The 18,780-nt window shown below is 36.0% G+C and overlaps 1 protein-coding gene across 6 annotated transcripts in view; it reads right to left on the bottom strand.

Annotated features, from left to right (window-relative positions):
• HDAC9 (histone deacetylase 9) overlaps nucleotides 1-18,780 on the bottom strand; it is a 927,644-nt gene that overhangs the window by 407,517 nt on the left and 501,347 nt on the right. For all 6 annotated transcript variants that reach the window (XM_011973895.1, XM_011973893.1, XM_011973898.1 and 3 more), the window contains one exon: nucleotides 1,859-2,100. In XM_011973895.1, the coding sequence (XP_011829285.1) occupies nucleotides 1,859-2,100 (242 nt within the window). The remainder of the gene's footprint in view (nucleotides 1-1,858; nucleotides 2,101-18,780) is intronic.

The raw sequence follows: 18,780 nt of genomic DNA, 5'->3' as shown, positions 1-18,780 counted from the left end.
TAAGAAAACAAATTATTACTTTAGAAAATCATTTTAAAAGCTAAATTTTCCTTTTAGCTATCTCATAATCCTTTTTTCTCACAGGAGTCACTTTTTCAATATTTTCCAGATGTCAATAAACCTACACTATTGTTTTGTTTGTGCCAAATGAACAATTAATTATCTACTTGCTACTATTACCTTTTGAGTAAAATTAAGCAATAAATTTCTTTCTAAACAATTTATATTGATTTTATAGCTATAAAAGGCAGCAATAGAAATGAAAAGAAGTATCTAAAGCAGTAACTAATCAGTATTGCCCTGTATTTAGGGAAACATGACTCACATAAAGCAGCAATTGAACTACACCGATCCTTACATCTTAAAGTATGGTGAAAAATGTACATTTTACTCATTTCTCTTTGCCATCCTAACATGCTGGAAGGAAAGAAACAGATCTAGGTATCAATGTTTCTATTATTGTTTCAAAGGTTAAATTTAAATAATGCTTCAGTATTCATTTAAAAATAAGTCTAAAAACTAAAGAAAGGCTACCCATACTTCAAAATGTAGCCATGAGCTACCGATTCCATTTGGGATAAAAGAAAGTACTCTCACTTTAAGGTATTTTATAGATCAATAATATACAAGAGTTCCTTTTGGAAAGTTCACTAGTAAAAGAAAAAAATGTATCTTATATCACTTGTCAAAGAGCCTTTTTAGAAATATAATATAATAAAGTTCTTCCAGGATTAAGAAACATCTTGTAAACCAAGTAATATAGAGAAGATAGCATTTTTACTTCCTTAGAAACTGTCATATTAATGTGGTAAAATTATATACTATTAACATTAGTTATCTATATCAACCCTCTACTGATGTGCTTGTACTTGATATGCAAACAATAAATTAAGTTCCTATAATACAAAATAATAAAGTATGAGATAACATAATTTATTACAATCATAAATTAGCAAGTGTTTGTCATCTTTCAAAGAGTTGTATATAAAAATAAAATTTTTATTGTGAATCTTTGCTGCTTTTCTCTGTCATAATAAATTCAAATTAAATAGCCTTGTTTCAACTGTCTTTGTCAAGAAGTTGTGAGATGTTTTACAAATAAAGCTAAAGTAATATTTATCTCTGGAGATACAAAATAAAAAAACAGACACTTCTAATATTATTTGATAATAAGCTATTATTTTAAATTCTGGAATATGGATATATTTGTGCTAGAATAATTTAAACAACTTTAGTCTCAAATTGTCAACTACTCCCAAATACTTTCAATAAATCTTATCTACAGTCTATAAAAACATTTGTACCAGTTTCTCCATTTATAACTCCTTCAAGCTTTTTATTATACTATTATTTTGAATGTATACATTATGAGTTTTTTTCTATAAGGAAGATTAGGACATACTCAGAACATCTACGTATACACCATGTTTGTTTTTCAAAAACAGCTGTCTTCATATAAGGTGACTAATTTATCCTTTCTCACAAATAGTATATGTAGACTCTTCAGAAATGAAATATAAAATGGGTCTTCTAGGCTCATGCTTCTTCCTGGTGGAGAACAGATGGGGCAAATGAACAAAATCACGTAGGAGAGAACCTAAAATTAGGATAGGAAGTTACTATTCCCTACTATTGATTCCATATGCTAAAGGATAAAGAAGGTCCCTCTGAGAAGCAAAACAGGTTTTAACAGGTACTTACCCAAAGTTTTCACTAGTAAAATCACAATTCCCTTCAAGCCATATATCCATGTCTTAATCACAGTGAATCTACCCGCAAAGTGTTCCCATGGGCACTGCTCATGCCCACCACGGTGCAGATTCCTGAGTAAGGTCACAGACAAAGAAGCATTTGCTACCTTGATATGCTCCTGAAGCTGAGCCTGGTGCTGCCGTGTCAAGTTCTCATGCTGCTTCTGAAACTCTGCTATCAGGAGCTGCTTCTGGATTTGTTGCTGCTGCTGGATAAGAAGTAATTCCTGCTGCAATTGCTTCTCACGGACAACAGGGTCCACCACGGGCATCATCATCCTGAGGTCTGTCCTTAGGTCTAAAGGTGAGATGGGCTCCAGGCCCACAGGAACTTCTGACTTCACATCCACTAAAGAACCAGAAAAAAAGGGAAATGGAGTGTAGGAGGTTAATAGAGGATTGGAAATTAGCACATTGATTTGGAAACAAATAAAAAGTATAAGACATTATACCCTGTACAACAAATTTTATGCCAATGACTCTAGCCATTTCTTTATAATGATGATATAAAGGCATTTGTACATTAGTTTTGATAAATGGGCCATAGGCTAATTTCAGCAATTTGCACTCTTCCATGAATCTTCCACAATTCCCTTTTACAAACAGATGATTTCAATTGCTCTCTGGTATCGGCCATTCATAAAACTTATTCTACTGAACCCCTAACAACAATCAAGTCAGCGAGGACAAAAAAAAAAAAAATGGAATTATGTTGAGGAAAAGATGCCCTAAGAGAGAACTTCCACCATGACTAAATTTGTACACTTAAGAACATCTTCCTTTGTAACCAGAGTCAGAAGATATCTTAAACTTTACAAAGTAAAGGTTGTAATATAATGTATTTGCAACACTATTGGATGTACCAAAGACAGAATACAAAACTGCATGCTAAAATGTGGAAAATGGTGATTAACCACAGCAATGGTGCCAGATCCAAACATTAAGGAGTGAAAGTAGCCAAGTTTCTAAGTCCTGATGTTTAAATGGTAACAATCTGTATCTCAGCTACCTCACTCCTAAAATAAATAAGGTGGAAAAAGTATGAGGAAACTTAAAACAAGTATTTAATCAAACCACTGGAGTAAAAAAAGATTTGATGATCTGAGAATAACTATAGATGATAATATTTAAATTTATACAAATTAAATTAGAAAATAGATATAAAATTCTTAGCAAAAACTCTTAGTAGATAAGAATGCTGCTTTCTAAAGGCTTAGTTTAAGCAGAAAAACTCACAGACAGGGTAGATATCCAAATATATCATTTATTTATTGTTGGTGTCCATTCTGATATTCTGAATGACCAGCATCCATGCCAATCTGGTTGTTAAATATTTTGAGTATGACCCTTACCCACAAGAATCAGGAAAATTGTGTAGTTCACTGTAAAAGGTTAAGCTAAAGACAACAGGAATTTTGGAGTGGAAATTGGCAAACTGGATTCCATGGCTTATCAAAAGAGGCCAGTCACTACTCAGATAAAAACAATTATTGGTGGGAGTTGATGGGAGAAAAGAAAATACAGATCCAGTGTAGACAGAAATAACTGTTAACTGAAAATTAAATTGAAATATTTTTGGGGGGGTGGAGAGCTCACTTTTTCACCCAGGCTGTAGTGCAGTGGTGCAATTATAGCTCAATGCAGCCTAGAACTTCCTGGCTCAAGGGATCCTTCTGCCTCAGCCTCTCAAGCATCTGGGACTTTAGGTGCATATTACCATGACCAGCTAAATTTTTCTTATTTTTTTTTATAGCTGGGGTCAGGGTAGTGGGGAGCTGGGGTGGTATCTTGCTATGTTGCCAAAGCCGGTCTTGAATTCCTGACCTCAAGTGATCCTCCTGCCTGACAGGCTCCCAAGTTCTGAGATTATAGGCACGAGTAACAGCACCAGGCTCTTCAAAAGTTTTAAATACTCCAGGAACCAAACAAAATGCTTCAATCTTTACATGTACCGGTTTTCAAATTCTGCTCTATAATCTAAATGCTTATTTGATTCTTTCATGTGTGTAACTTTGAAGATGTTATTAATTTCCCTAGGCCTCTGTTCCCTCATCTGTAACCTGGAGATAATAATAGTAAGTACTAATAGCATGTAGCACAACCCTTAACAGATGTTTGTTTTTGCTTTTTTATTATATAAAAATGGAAATTTCTTATATATTAAAATAAACCATCAATAGTAAGTAGCTAACAAAACAAAAATATTCGAAACAAATATGAAAATAAAATGGTATATAATTTCTATTAAATATTAGAAAATAAACACTAAAACATCTAGATCAAAACAAATAAAAGAATATAACAACTGAAAATCACCTTCACTAGTAAAGAATTGCAAATTATGAATCGAAATAGAGCATCATTATTATCATATATATGACCCACATATATACATAAGTGTGTACAATGCCCCATTGTATAGGCTAAGCATATGACCAAAGAGACAATTATTTATTGCAAGTGGAGCTGTCAACTGGTAAAAAACTTATGCAAAACCAACTTGGTAATACGTATCAAGAGATGTTACATATTTCTACCATTCGATTCAGGTTTATATCTCCAGGAGATAATACTAAATAGGGAAAAAAATAGTCCAACGCTATATTATTTACTAGAGTTATATTATTGTTATTGAAATCACCAACTACAAGGAAATGTCTCAGCAAAATATGTCACATCCATTTGGTAGAAAAACTATGCATTCATTAAAAATAATGTTTATGGGAACATTAAAAAAGTTGTAACATTAAATGAAAAAAGTGATATAAGTGATATTTACACTATGACAACCATTTAAAATATATACATATAAGTAATGTAGTCAAAATAGATTTATCAAACCCCTTAAAGTCCCAGGCTTCATTCTAGATGTTGGAGTTTGGTATTTTAAAAAAAGACAAAAATTCGAGCCCTTATTGAGTACATATTCTACCATGGTTTTTAAGTCATATTAGTTTTTAAATTCTAATAGCAATGACTGGTGATGTCGATAACAGAAGATGGCTGTATTTTAGATGGAAATATGAATGATTCTCCCTTTACTTTTCTATATTTTTCCAAATTGCATCTAATGCTCTATTACTATAAGTAAGTAACTTAGATTTGCAGATTCCAGTTTGGAAACTACAAAGTTAATTTTCCATGTGAATTTAAGAGTTATTTTCAGTGAGGAAAGAAAGGCTAACAGAAATCCTGTCTACAGATGTTAAGGCTTCATATACTTAAATGTTCTTGCTGGTCATCTGAGTTGAATGTCCATGTGCATGTGCCTGTGCTTATAGACTGATAGCAATCTTCGGTTGCTAACATTGGTTATTTTGCCATGGATTGACCAGAAGTTTGCACTGATGGTACTTTATGTGTCACTTTAACGAAAATGGGAAAATAATTTATAAATGAACTATAGTTTGATGGACATTGACTTCTCAAACATGATATCTGTGAAAGGAAAGAAACTAATCATGACAAGTTCAGATGCAAATTAGAATGATGGCCTGTAAGATCTCTTAATTGCAGCACCCAATGTAGAACTTTTAGTCAAGGCTCTAGAGTAACATGAGATTTTGAACATTAATTTAAAGAGTTGGCATAATTCCAACCAAAAGCAATGGCAGTTAAAGATATATTTCATTTTTACATTAAAAAGGCCAACTATAGCCTTCAGCTTTTACATGGAAATCCCAAAAAACAAAGGTCAGAACTTAACCCTATAAAGACAAAATGTAAAAATTCAAGTGACCCTGGGGTCTCTTCTTGCTGGCATTCTTGTTATCCATGAACTACAAACATCAAACCTCTAAAAAAATTTTTTTAAGATAAGAAAAAAAGTCCTACAAGTCTCTGAAACAGTTATTGTAAACCTCAAAGGGTAATTTGACTTCTTAACCTGCTATCCCAACAGAAATGATTGTGTCTAACTGCTTGCCTTTGTTCAGAGACTAATCACTAAATTGTGAAAAATCACCCTCAACTTACAAAAACTGCTCTTGATTATAAATAATTGCCCAAGACTGAGAGAAAGTGGCAGGCAAGATCCCAGTCTTTCATCCAATTTATTCAGCAGCAATCCACATTCCATTTGTCTAGACTAAATATAGCAGCGTTTATACAAGAAATCAATAGTGCTTGCACAGAGGAGAGCAAAGGCATGAATATTTCATCAAACTCAGAGAGAAATGGCAATCAGCACACTGATGGTTCTGTGTAGGTCATCTTTGGCCCGCTAGATTAGTTCCTGTTACTTGGACAATAGCTCATCGCTGCCTAATCATAATCATATCATAGCCATTCTTTCTATTTTTAACATTAATTGCATTGTGGGTGACAAAGGCTCATCATATTCCAAAAGGAATGTTGGATTTTTCTTACATCTTTTGTGACAGGCTGATAAGTCTCCCCAGGAGAAATAATAGTAACACAATACCAGGGCTGAGTTTCAACAAGTTACAGTCACTTTTACATCCCAGTATGTCTAAGAAAGGGCATTGTCCATAGCTGCCATATTATCATAATTAGAAATCAACTTACAGGGAAAAATTAACCACCATTTTTAACAATGGATAAATGGAATCATCTCTGTTCACAACATTCCTTGTCTGGGAACATGCAAATTCCTCAAAAATTACTTAGAGCAGGTGGCCAGTGATGCATATGTTATATTAGAAGGAAGTTGATGACAGCAAATATTAGTATTCACATTAGTTGTAAAAATTTAGTAAATAAAACATGTTTTTTAAACTGATCTCAAGACCTCTTGACACATGTAAGAAAGGACTATGATTTAGCTAGCTTTATTTGGACTCACCTTGCTTGTCTGAGGTTGCAAATAAATGCAAATGTATGTTATATTTATTATATTTCTATTATATGATTCACATTATTATATACCAAATGCCCAGTCAGAACATTTCCACATATATGTTAACTAGTCTTAATTATTACCTTACAAAGTCCTGTCCATTCTTGACAGTGTCTGTCTTATTTGTTCAATAGTTATTCCTTCTTTTTAATGTTTACAAGCTCAAGTGATTTTTAAGAAACATTTTGGTTTTTAGTGAACTTGTAAACGAAAGAGCTCTCATTTCAAAATAAAACCAAAATCCCAAATCATATAGGTGTTTATAATAATCCCATTTATTTGAGCATGAACACGAACATTCACGTTTAGCTTTAAATTTCTGTAACAATTTTTTTTTAATTCAAGGGTCATTAAAGAGTTCATTCAGAGTACTAAAGATAATCTAGTTACCATGGAGTATTGGTTACTTCTTCACTTTAGATGCTATTATTCATAGTATAATAAAACAGAATTTTCATATGTTCAAAAACTGGACTCTGATTGCTACTTTATCAGTTGCCTTAAGCAAGATGCCATCCATTTTAATGTTTTAAGTAAACAACTTGCAAACTTCACGCATGAAAACATTTTAAGAATACACAATTTTGTGCATGTACAACCATATGGCCCTTCTCAAAGCAGTAGATTTCAAAATAATAGATTTTCTCTCACACACACACACACACACACACACACGGGCATGGACAAAATCTCACCACAAACTCATATATACCAATTATTTAGTTAGGTTCCACTGAAAAAGGTGCTATTAAAATTGAAACCATGTTTAACAGTTTCAGTTAATATTCATAATTACAGAGGCCACAACTTGGTTATATCAACAATGCTGCCCAGAGCCATTTTATTCTTAAGTTCTTTTTACCTGGGAAATGGTTGTTCACAACACTGGCAATGGGACACATGAACTAAAATTTCTGGATTTGGGGATATACAAATGCTACTCTGATTATCTATTCTGCTTCTTCTGTTCCTCCCTTCATGCATGGAAACCTGTGAGAGTTTGGGCATGCTAACTCCATGGGAAGAGGCTGCCTTCTATACTGTTTTCTGCTTTAACAATGTTCAACCAAGTATGTATTTAATATCAGTAGTTCAGGGTCCAGAAAAGATTGTGGAACAGCTGTCTCAAGGTTTCCTTAATGTGTGATCCATAACAATAGTTTACTACAAATTCTGCAGAAAAACCCTTATACAAAATTTCAACAGGAGTAGATATCTTCCATCAACTCCTTTTCATTTTATCATTCTATCATTAACATGTTCATTTTTCTGTTCTTTGTTGCAGACTTTAATCTTTGCCATGGCAGGCTGGTTCTATTAAATTACATTTACATGTATCATGATGATAACATGTCATCTCTAAAACTCTGATCAATACCAAGATGTGCACTGATGCTAACTTAGCAGGTGGTGTTAGAGATTACTTTCTCCTCTATGACATGTGAGGCCTTACCCTACTGTTTCTGTACTTTTTCAGCAAATCAAAATCAATAAGGAGTAACTTCCTATAGAAATACTCAATACCAATTAGGAAGTTATCTGGTTTAAACTGTGACTCAAACTCTGTGCACGTACATATGCAATTCTACCAGTCATCTGGTCTGCTAACCTAACACAGTTTTCACTGGGAGCCTTCTCCAAAAGAAAATGAAGAGGTCTTGAGGACTAAAGATCCATGAGTAGCACATTGCAGTCTTTGTTCTAACCATACCATCTCATGTTGAAATATTAACCCGCACTGAAGAATCTAAAAAGAGCTTTCTCTGGGACGGCAATGACAAATACCTAGCTTTCCAGAATTCAAGGATGCTAGCACCACTTCTTTACTATTGGCAACTCCTTTTTTTCCAGTCTCATTCTTTCTATCCACGCTATGTATTATGGATTAGGTTTCGTAAATACTGTTTGCCCCTACAAATTTTACCACGGACAAGTTTCACCAACACCTCTCTAGACTTATCTCTTGCTACCGTTTTTGGAGGCTAAACCATAGTCTCTAACATATAGTTTCCTTCCTGCCTTTCACACTATGTTTCTTGCCCGTGTCTTCCTTCTTTATGAACTTAATTCAACAAACATTTTTTGAGCATATGCTATTACTCTGCTAAACACAATGAAAATAAAAATAAAAAGTATAATGTGGTCCCCGCTTGCCAAAGCTCACAATAAAGTACACATAAAATGGGGTTGGGCAGGGTGGGGCAAGGTAATCAGGTTCTGTGAATAGGAGAAAGGCATGAGAGAGGCATACAACTGAAAAATAATGTCCTATGTCATTTGTTACGGAGAAATTTTGAAAAAGAGAAACCACTGACTATTTCAGGTAAAGTCAGAAAAGGCTTCACAAAGAAAGTATGTTTGCCTAACCCTCCCTACGCCACCAAAAACACAGAGATGTGAACTCAGGGCCGAAGAGCATATACACAGGAACAGGAAAAGAAAAAGGAAACTGCAAATGACTTGTGATTGGACTCTACTAGGCACAGGTGCAATGAAAGGTCAGAAAGGTAGACAGGAGACCTGGTTATTTCACAAAACAAGCAGTGTGGCAGAAGCCATGGCCACCAGTGTCAGAGAGACAAGTTATTCAACCCCTCAGCAGCCTCTGAATTTATTCCCTTACAAAATCTGGCCTATTTAGTTGTGAGATGTAAATGAGACTTTAAAAACTTTCCCTTATTTTGTGAACACTAACTGACATATTGACATCAGATGATTTAAAGTAGAATAAAGGCATGAAGGAACAGTTTATGTCTGGTGGAAGTATGTCATGGAATGGGAAACAAATGGAAAAGAATCTCTCTCTCTCTCTCTTTTTTTCTCTCTCTCTCTCTCTCATTTTCTCTCTCTCTGCAGATCCCTTCCATTCCTAGGGCTTTGCTTCCTCTATGTTGACAATTCTATCTCCAGCTTAAACATCTATTCCACCAAATGTGCAACTCATATGTACAGGTACTACTGGGACTCTCTTTAGCTGTCTCTTACTGTTCTTTTCTCCAGTATCTCCGTTTTTTTTTTTTAATCATTGAAGACACAGGAGAAACAGAAGCGATAGTGACTCCTCTCTCTTCTATTATCTATATCTAATTGACAGAAATTAACTTTCCTACTCCTAATTTTTTTTTTTTGAGACGAAGTCTCACTCTGACAGCTGGAGTACAGTGGCCCGATCTGGGTTCAAGTGATTCTCCTGCGTCAGCCGCCCGAGTACCTGGGACTACAGGTGTGTGCCACCATGCCTGGCTAATTTTTGTATTTTTAGTGGAGATGGGGTTTTACTACATTGGCCAGGCTGGTTTTGAACTCCTGACTCAAGTGATCCTCCCACCTCTGCCTCCCAAAGTGCTGGGATTACAGAGGTGAGTCACCCCGACTGGCCCCTACTCCTAAATAGTTTTTGAAGCCATCAAGGTCTCTCCACCACCGCTGCCTGTTTTATTGAGGTACTTCTTTTAGGTTTCTGGCTAACACTCATCAGTGGAGCCTTTGTCTCTAACACGGGTGGCCTGTTTCTCCATAGTGTGCTTTCTCTGTATAGCTGGGGTCAGGGTAGTGGGAGCTGGGGTAGTATCTTGCTATGTGACCAGCCTCAATACTACCTGTCCTCCACTCACTCAAGCCACACAGATTTTTCAGTTCCTTAAACATGCTGTGCACTCCAGGGTCTCAGAGATTTTCCATATGTGTTCTCTCTTCCTAAAACCTTTTCCCCAATACCAACACATTTCTCTAGATTAGTCCTATCCTTCATATCTTAGCTAAATCATGATTTAATATAGATGTTTTTCTTAGTTTTATTTAATTTTCCCAATACATTTCTCAGTTCTTTTCATAACATTCATTTGTCTATCTTTGCCACTATTCCGAATTTCATGAGGGCAGGGACTATGTTTTCAGTGCTTAGCACAACATGAAAACATAGTAAGGCCTCAGTGCATGTGTGGAATGAATGAATGAATAAATGAATGAATAATAGTCTCAAGAATATTATGGGAATAAAATTAGTAACACATGTATACATCTGCATGTATATGTTCACATACACACATACTCAATTAAAATCCTAAAGCAACTACTTACTGGGCTTTTTGACTGTTTGAATTAAAAAATATGCTATTTTACTACTTAAATTTTTAAGTTAATGCATTTCTGGCAACACTGCATAAGTATTTGAAAACAATCTGAAAAGTTTTTCCAACCAAGGTGTCATTTTGCATTTCCTAGACTCCACCATATCTCTTAAAATTCAATGTGTTGACACGTGACAACCATCACAATGGAGTAAGTGAACAGTGAGGAAAAGAAAACTTGCCCATTCATGCTGTTTGCCTTAGTAGGGATAACCAAGTATAGGCCACATCGTGAATTATTTAAATAATAATGCCTAATTCATGATTGAATACTCCATGTTATATTATTGAAAATTACACCAGAACTGGTAAGCTGCAAGCTAAGAGTTTTTTTTTTTTTTCAAATCTTCCATTTTAAAGATAAATAATTAAATTAATAAATGTAAATCTAAAAGGTAAATCCTTTTAAAGTTATTTAATCAAAATTCTTTGACATTTTAGCTAAAATAACCAACAGTTGAATTTTGAATTTTTTTTTGAGACATGCTGAAATGCTTATTACTGAAGGCTCTTCATTAAAATGTGTAGTCTTGAAAGGCAATTTTTTTCAGGAAAAGTAAATTAAGAAGTTTGAATTTGCTATCACCAAAAATAGAAATTGGGAAAACATGTGACGGCAGTGGCTGGTCTGCCCAGAAGGGCTGCTGCCATGACACCAGCTGCAGTGGGGGCGGGGGCTGCCCACTCCATGTAGCCCGCAGGAGCTGGGAACAGGCGGGAGCCCCGCCTGATTCCGAGTTGAGGGGCAGAAGCCCCACCCTCCTGGGTGCAGCTGCAGCTGTGGACCCAGGTATCCCTGTGCACAGTCGGGGACCTGGTAGGTCCTCTGCTCCCCACAGGCTTGGAAGTGCTTGCTCCCGCTGCCTGGCCACTCCATGCTCCCAGCACTCGCTCTGATTTCGAAGTGAAGTTCAGGTCAAGCCCAGGCACTGTCGCAACCCGGCTGGGTATGTGCATGCTCAGGGCAGCACTGACCCGCCAGTCCCCTGCTGTCTTGGCCTTCTCTGGACTTGGGCACCAATAAGCATGAGAAAAAGAATCAGGGCAGCTCAACAGGGGCCCGCAGGTGCCCCTCGGCAGCAATGGCCTGGGAACCGTGAACGACATGATTGATGGCAGCAGGAGGCAGACAAGTTCCTGGGTAGAAAGGGGAGGGTCCCTGGTGAAGCCCACCTTCAAGCCAGGGACAGTCAAAAGCCTAGGGGCCAGACCGTCAGTTCCGTGGACCAGAGTGAGAACTTCCGGTGCTTTATCCGGGCCCACCCATGGCCGTCCATGGACCAATTAACACGCACTCCCTCTCCTCTGAAGTGCATAACCCTGGACTCAGACGGACTCAGGCAGAGGATGGGACAACCTGCTTGCCGATAGAAGCTACCCGTTCTAGGTCACCTCTCCGCTGAGGGCTGCACAGACGTCTGGACTACTAACTGTGGGAAGGAGCTACCCACTGCAGGTCTCCTCTCCACTGAGAGCTGGACACGTGTTGGGATGACCTGCCTGGAGAAAGGAGCTAACCACTGTGGGTCTCCTCTCCACTGAGAGCTGGACACTCGTCAGGATGACCTGCTTGCAGAAAGGAGCTGCCCATTTGGGGTCTCTTGAGAACTGTTCTGCCGATCAGTGAAGCTCCTCTTCGCTTTGCTCAGCCTCCAGCTGTCCGCATACCTCATTCTTCCTGGGTATGAAACAAGAACTCGGGACACATCAAATGGCGGGACTAAAAGAGCTGTAACACAAACAGGGCTGAAACACGCCCTCCCGCTTGTCATGTTGTGGGCCATGAGGAGAAAAGGGCTGTGGCCCTTTGGGGAGCCCCCCGGCTCCCTAAGCCAGGGCTGTGACACTCTCTTTGGGGTTCAGTGGTTCCAGGCATCTCCAAGTTTCTGGGTGCCACTATGTTCCCTTCATCCAGACACGGTTGCCCACAGCAGAAGCCACGTGCAGTACATGTGCTCCAGCCTCAGCCTCCTCGCATGGAGCTGGCACCTGCGCTGTTGCCTGGAGCTGCCTGCCCACCACAGCAGCCAGTGTGCCTGGCTGTGTACAGTGGCTAGACCCTGCACTCACTCACCCACACACCCCTCACCGTTTCACGCCTTGCTAGTACTTGGCAGGTGTGGGATCTGGGCTGGTAGCAAGAGCCGAGTGCAGTCTGTTGAGTCAAGCGGGTGGAAAGAAACGGGCATGAGTGATACTCAGGCAGAAGGCACCACCTGCCACAGAGGTTTCTGGCTGGTGAAGCAACACCCTAGGGATCCCATGACATAAGCAACACAGCCTCAGTTTGATAACAATACTGCCCAAATTGCACTTTAGTAATACAGATAGTTTTAGCTGCTTTTCCACTATTAATATGATAACATTATCATGGAATAAAAAGAACTACTAAATTATCAAACATGAAAGAATCATTTCATAACAAGAATTATTTAAACTGACTAATCCAGAAATACAATTCTCCCTCAGTGATTCTGTTCAAGTTATCCATGTCTTTAGTTTCTTAAAGTGAACTACTACATGGCATAAATGAAAAGAAAAAAAAATGCAAACAGCAACCTGTGCTTTGATTTACTATTCTCTTATTTCCCAGGGGTCTGAACAGGAAACAAAAATAACCACAAATGACTAAAGTATCAGTAGGCCTTGAAATATCAACATTTAAGTTACAGCAAGCTAACTTCTTACTCAAAGCCTTTACTATTCTGATTTACTTAATTCAAACTCCCTGTCTGCAAATATGCTTTTGAATTAAGCAGTCATAACAAACCATAACACAAACATGAACTGCTAACTAATTTCTAATGGCCACTTAGTTCTAAAGTATCGCAATGTTTGCTAGTTCTTTACTATTTAAGAACTGGGTAAAAGCTTTATTCAGCTCCTTGCACTATGGAAACAAAATCAACCCAATTTATGGGACTCCAAGGTAATAGAAGCTAAGAACTTACATTAGTTTGTAATCCATATTATTTTGTAATTTGAGATTAGAATTCAATTTGATATAAAGGTACCTGAAAATGAAATCTTGACAAGATTTGAAATTTTAATGTTTTAAAATAGAAAATACAGGTAATAATTTAAAAGACTTACTTATTTAGCCAGATCCAACACTCTTCCTCTGGGATCTAAAGTAAATTGACTTTTAAAGGAACTATGAGGAAGATGGTGCAAACCGTCCCCTTTCCTATATTTTTTTCTACAACTTATATTTTCTTCTAGGTCACAGACAAATACTTGGAGTTATAAGGAAATCCTCTGCCTCAAATATAGGGTTTCAAAATGAGAGGGAAGTTTTCTAGTCATTTGAAATAGCTATTTGTCATATTTGAATATGACAAATAGTCATTTGTGAAAATGACATGTTTGTGAATATGACAAAATAGTCAAATTTCCAATTTGACTATTTCAAATAGCTATTTCAAATGACTAACAAAACTTTCCTCTCATTATGCAATCCTAATATTTGAGGCAAGGGATTCCCTTATAACTTCAGAACCTAGTATATTATGTAGCTTATACTATAAATTTAATAAATGTTAGTTGAATAAATGATTGTTCTTAGCAAATACCCTTCTCTAACAACATTCTTTCTGAACAAATTACTCAGCAAATAAACTTTTTCAAAATGTTCCCACTCTTCTCTCAGGAAGTCTTGCTTACAAAAGCACAACACTATGTGCTATTTTGACAGAAAAAAAAAAAAGTTTTATCAGTGCGTGCTTCCTGCCACCAAGAAAGAATTACCTTTAGCCAGCACAAAATAGTTGAATATTTTCTGAAAGCCTCAATGCTTAATATGTTTAAGACAACAACATACATGAAAATATGCAGGAAAAGTAGGAAAAACAAAGCTGAAATGCCATGTGTGATACCTCCCTTCTTCTCCTCTGCGATTCAGACCATGTCTTTGCCTTTTCTCTGCTCTAATCTTTTCAGTCCTGCAGAACAGGAATAGGGTTTCAACCAATGCTCTTATCTTTTCTCCAGAATTCAGATGTTTTCTAGTTCAGAGTAAATCTTTATTACAAAAAAAAAAAAAAAAAAAGCTTAAAGCCCCACTGAAACTCCTAATATAGGACTGCACTGGCTTTTAGAAAAGAAAAACATTTCTTTAAATGGCTGGATATTTTCTTATTATCTTAAAAAAAATCTTACGAATAGTTCCAACATATAAAACCAATATGAGTGCAAATATTTTAGAAAAGCGGGAGAGGAAGAACCAACATTCTATCCTCTCACTTCCTCCCCTATTCCTTTCCCCCAGGGAATCCAGACTCCATGGAACTCAGTTTGAAAATCCGTGTTATAAGGGCATTATTTGTTTATTTTGCCAAATTCAAATCACAGGCAAATTACATTACTGTTTTTTCAAAGAAAATGCCACTCTTGTTTATGAGAATTGAAATTATGGGAATTTTAAAATTTTGAATTAAAAATAATAAAGTTATACTCTGTACATACGATTTAGAAAAAAATTGAATGTTAAAACATTTTAAAAATTCATGTAATGTGCTCATATTTCAAGCCTTGCCAAGCTAAATGGATTGGCAGTTATATTTATGTTATTGCCACATGGTGGCACCACTTTTGCTCTTAAAGAGAAATACCCAGTAACCTTTGTCAGGAAGCACTTTGGATATGTGAGTTTTAAAATAGGTGAGTTTTCAGGTCCTAAGCATTATAGTAAAATGTGATGTCCCTATATGTACTGATTCCAAGTTTGGTTTTCCAAACATGGGTAAGCACAAAGAGTAACAGCATAATTTTGGCCAGTCTCCCAAGTTTCTCTTATTCTAATTTGAATTATGGAACCAACACTAATTACAGCACTTACTGTGTAACAAATATTGTTCTGAATGCTTTATAAAGTAAATATTTATTCAATTCTTCTTTATGAGGTTGCAATATCTAGTAACCTATGGAGCAGACGTGATTAGGATTCTTATTTACAAATGAGGAAAATGGAGGCCACAGAGGAACTTGGCCAAGGTCACACACCCACTAAGAGGTACAACAGGAATCAGAACACACTGTCCAGCTCCAGCATCCATGATCTTAACCACTCCATTCCGATTCTATTTGACTTCTACAAAATAGGCTTTTCATTTTATTTCTACACATTTCACTCTGGAGTATACCTTGATACAGATGAAACTGAAAAATTTTTGTTAAAATAATATTACATATTTTTGTTTTTAAAGGTGAAGAAAAACATTTGTTCATAATTGTCAATATATTCCACAGAGACGTGTAACTGAATATATTTCTTCATATTTTGACACATTTCTGTATTTTCAGGTGAGTCTAAAGCATCTTTCTTACACGTGTATTTCAGCACTCTTTTTAAGGAACAACAATTCTGTACTTAAGAATTCCAAATTTGATATTTCACCCTTTTGTTTTAGCTATGCAAAATTTTATTGAGTCTAGGCAATTAGCATTTTTTTTTTGGTTTTGTTTTTATTTTCCTTAAATTCATTATGGCTTTACTCTCCAATCTGTGAATCTAGTGATTCACAGGTAAAGACTGCCTGGTAATGAAACCACCTTTGGTACTTGATTAACTAAATCCCATTGGGTTATATCAGACAGAAAGAGAGACTAAATCATAATTAACTGTAAACAGTGTTAATGAGGTTTGGGTGTATTGTTCATAAATTTTGAGATTATTTTTTAATTGAAGAAAGTAGTAACAAAAAGGAAGAGGCAGCTGTTTTTTGACAGTATGAGAAAAGATTTGAAAAGACAGACTGTGATGGTCTATTTTTTTTAATTTCAGTTTTTTTTCTGGTTCCTTGTGCATCATAAAAGACAATTACTGGCCATTAAGGCACAACTAATTAGAGAAACAGAAGGTTCTACCACAAAGAAGAGCCTAAAGCTGTCAGAAAAATCCACTTTTTACATATACCTAAATAAATAAATATCTGTGCATTAACTGAAGACATTCATAATTTGGCATAAGAAAATGTAATAATTCTTCTCTGTGGCTTCTATTTAATTAGACTGTCATTAGAATTTCTATTTCTGGCAGAACTCATAGTATCTGTTTATAGAATTAGCCAATATTGAGAAAACCATCAGCATTACAGAATGCTTCTCAATACTCTAAGCACAGCTCTGAGATATCAGTCTGTAATTTGAGCCATACCTCTTTGTACAATCAAAAGTATAAGAAATTATTGAAAATATTTACAATGAAGGTAACCATGCAGAACAGGAGTTAGGAAACTGTGGCTCATGGGTCAAATCCAGCTTGCCTAATTTTTTAGGGCCTGCAACCTAAGAATGATTGTTACATTTTTAATGGTTGGGAAAAATTTTTTTTAAAGAAAAATATTTTGTGACATAAAAATACATGAAATTCAAATTTCAGTGTTTACAAATAAAATTTATTGGAACACAGTCACTATCATTCACTGACTTACTGTGTATAGCTGCTTTTGCACTACAAAGTCAGAATTGAATGCCACAGAGGTAGTACAGCCTGCAAAATCTCAAATATTTATTATCTCCCCTGACACAAAGTTTGCGAACTTCTGCTCCTGAGAATCAATCTATGTCCAAATTTTATTTTATTTATTTTATTTTATCTTATCTTATTTTATTATTTTTTTTTTGAAACAGAGTTTTGCTCTTGTTGCCCAGGCTAGAGTGCAATGGCATGATCTAGGCTTACTGCAACCTTCGCCTCCCGGGTTCAAGTGATTCTCCTGCCTCAGCCTCCCGAGTAGCTGGGATTACAGCTATGTACCACCATGCCCAGCTAATTTTGTATTTTTAGTAGAGACGAGGTTTCTCCATGTTGGTCAGGCTGGTCTCGAACTCCCAACCTCAGGTGATCCACCCGCCTCGGCCTCCCAAGCTTCTGGGATTACAGATGTGAGCCACTGTGCCTGGCCCAATTTTTATTCTCACATGGTGGGATGTCCCTGTGACAATCAAATTTCCAAGCTACCTCTCTGCTGTAATGGTTGAATGAATTAGGTTAAAAGTTATCATAGTGTATTTCATCTAAAATAAAACATAGTTAGGAAATAGAATATAATGACAGGAGAACACCATGTAAAAGAAGTTCTAAGTATTTTCACTAGACTGATATATCAATTTTAGACTTTGTTGATTGCTCTTCACAATATGCAGTCAACTGGAAAACAAAAATACAAATAAGAATGATGGTACTTTAAAATGAGCAACATATGATGAGCGCTAGCTATGACTTTTGGATGGACTTTCTCTTTGAATGCAGTTTTATTATTATCCCCATTTCACAGATGAGAATAACGAGCACTAGACAGCTTACAGTTAACTTTGCCATTGTCACATATACAATATTAGCTTTCAGTGTTTTTTTATCTTGCATATTTAATAATATGGTAAATACTAATTTAGAATGGTGCTAATTAAATACCCTGTATAACATTCCATACTAAAAGATTCAGGAGGGTTCTCCTAAGTTATCTCTTTTTCCATAAGACAGAGATAATATACCCTTCAATAAGCTACAAATAGAACAAATACTTGTTCAACTGAAATTTCATTTAATAAATTATAGCAAAAGGCACAAACTGTTCCAATCTGTGCAGCAGTTGCTACATAATTCCAAGCTTACAAATATATATATCTTATATGTATAAACTAACAAGGCACCAGTATATTTTATAGAAACCAACATTGGAATGGGTTTTGCAAAGGGATGGTTAGAAATTAAAGGATATTCTGTTCACTTGACATTTAAATGTTTGTTAATGTGTGGGTTGATATAGTTTATTCTGAATGTTTTAAAACCTTGAGGTTTTAAAGAAACATCTTATACACTTCAAAGCTGTAATAATAATACTATGAGTTTGGCTATCGCCCTAGTAATAGATCTGCAGTCAAACCACTACAGAAATTTTGTGCTTCATATGAAATAGTTCTGGTAGTTAAGTATTGTTTAAAAACTATGGGAAAAATATTTACCCAAATGCTGTTCCAGATATTAATGCAAATTTAAATTTATATAACCCAAGATCATAGGAAATATATTGCTAATCAT

The sequence above is a fragment of the Mandrillus leucophaeus genome, unplaced genomic scaffold (assembly GCF_000951045.1).
Source record: "Mandrillus leucophaeus isolate KB7577 unplaced genomic scaffold, Mleu.le_1.0 Scaffold140, whole genome shotgun sequence".
Classification (NCBI taxonomy): domain Eukaryota; kingdom Metazoa; phylum Chordata; class Mammalia; order Primates; family Cercopithecidae; genus Mandrillus; species Mandrillus leucophaeus.
This window is presented reverse-complemented; position numbering and strand designations above follow the sequence as displayed.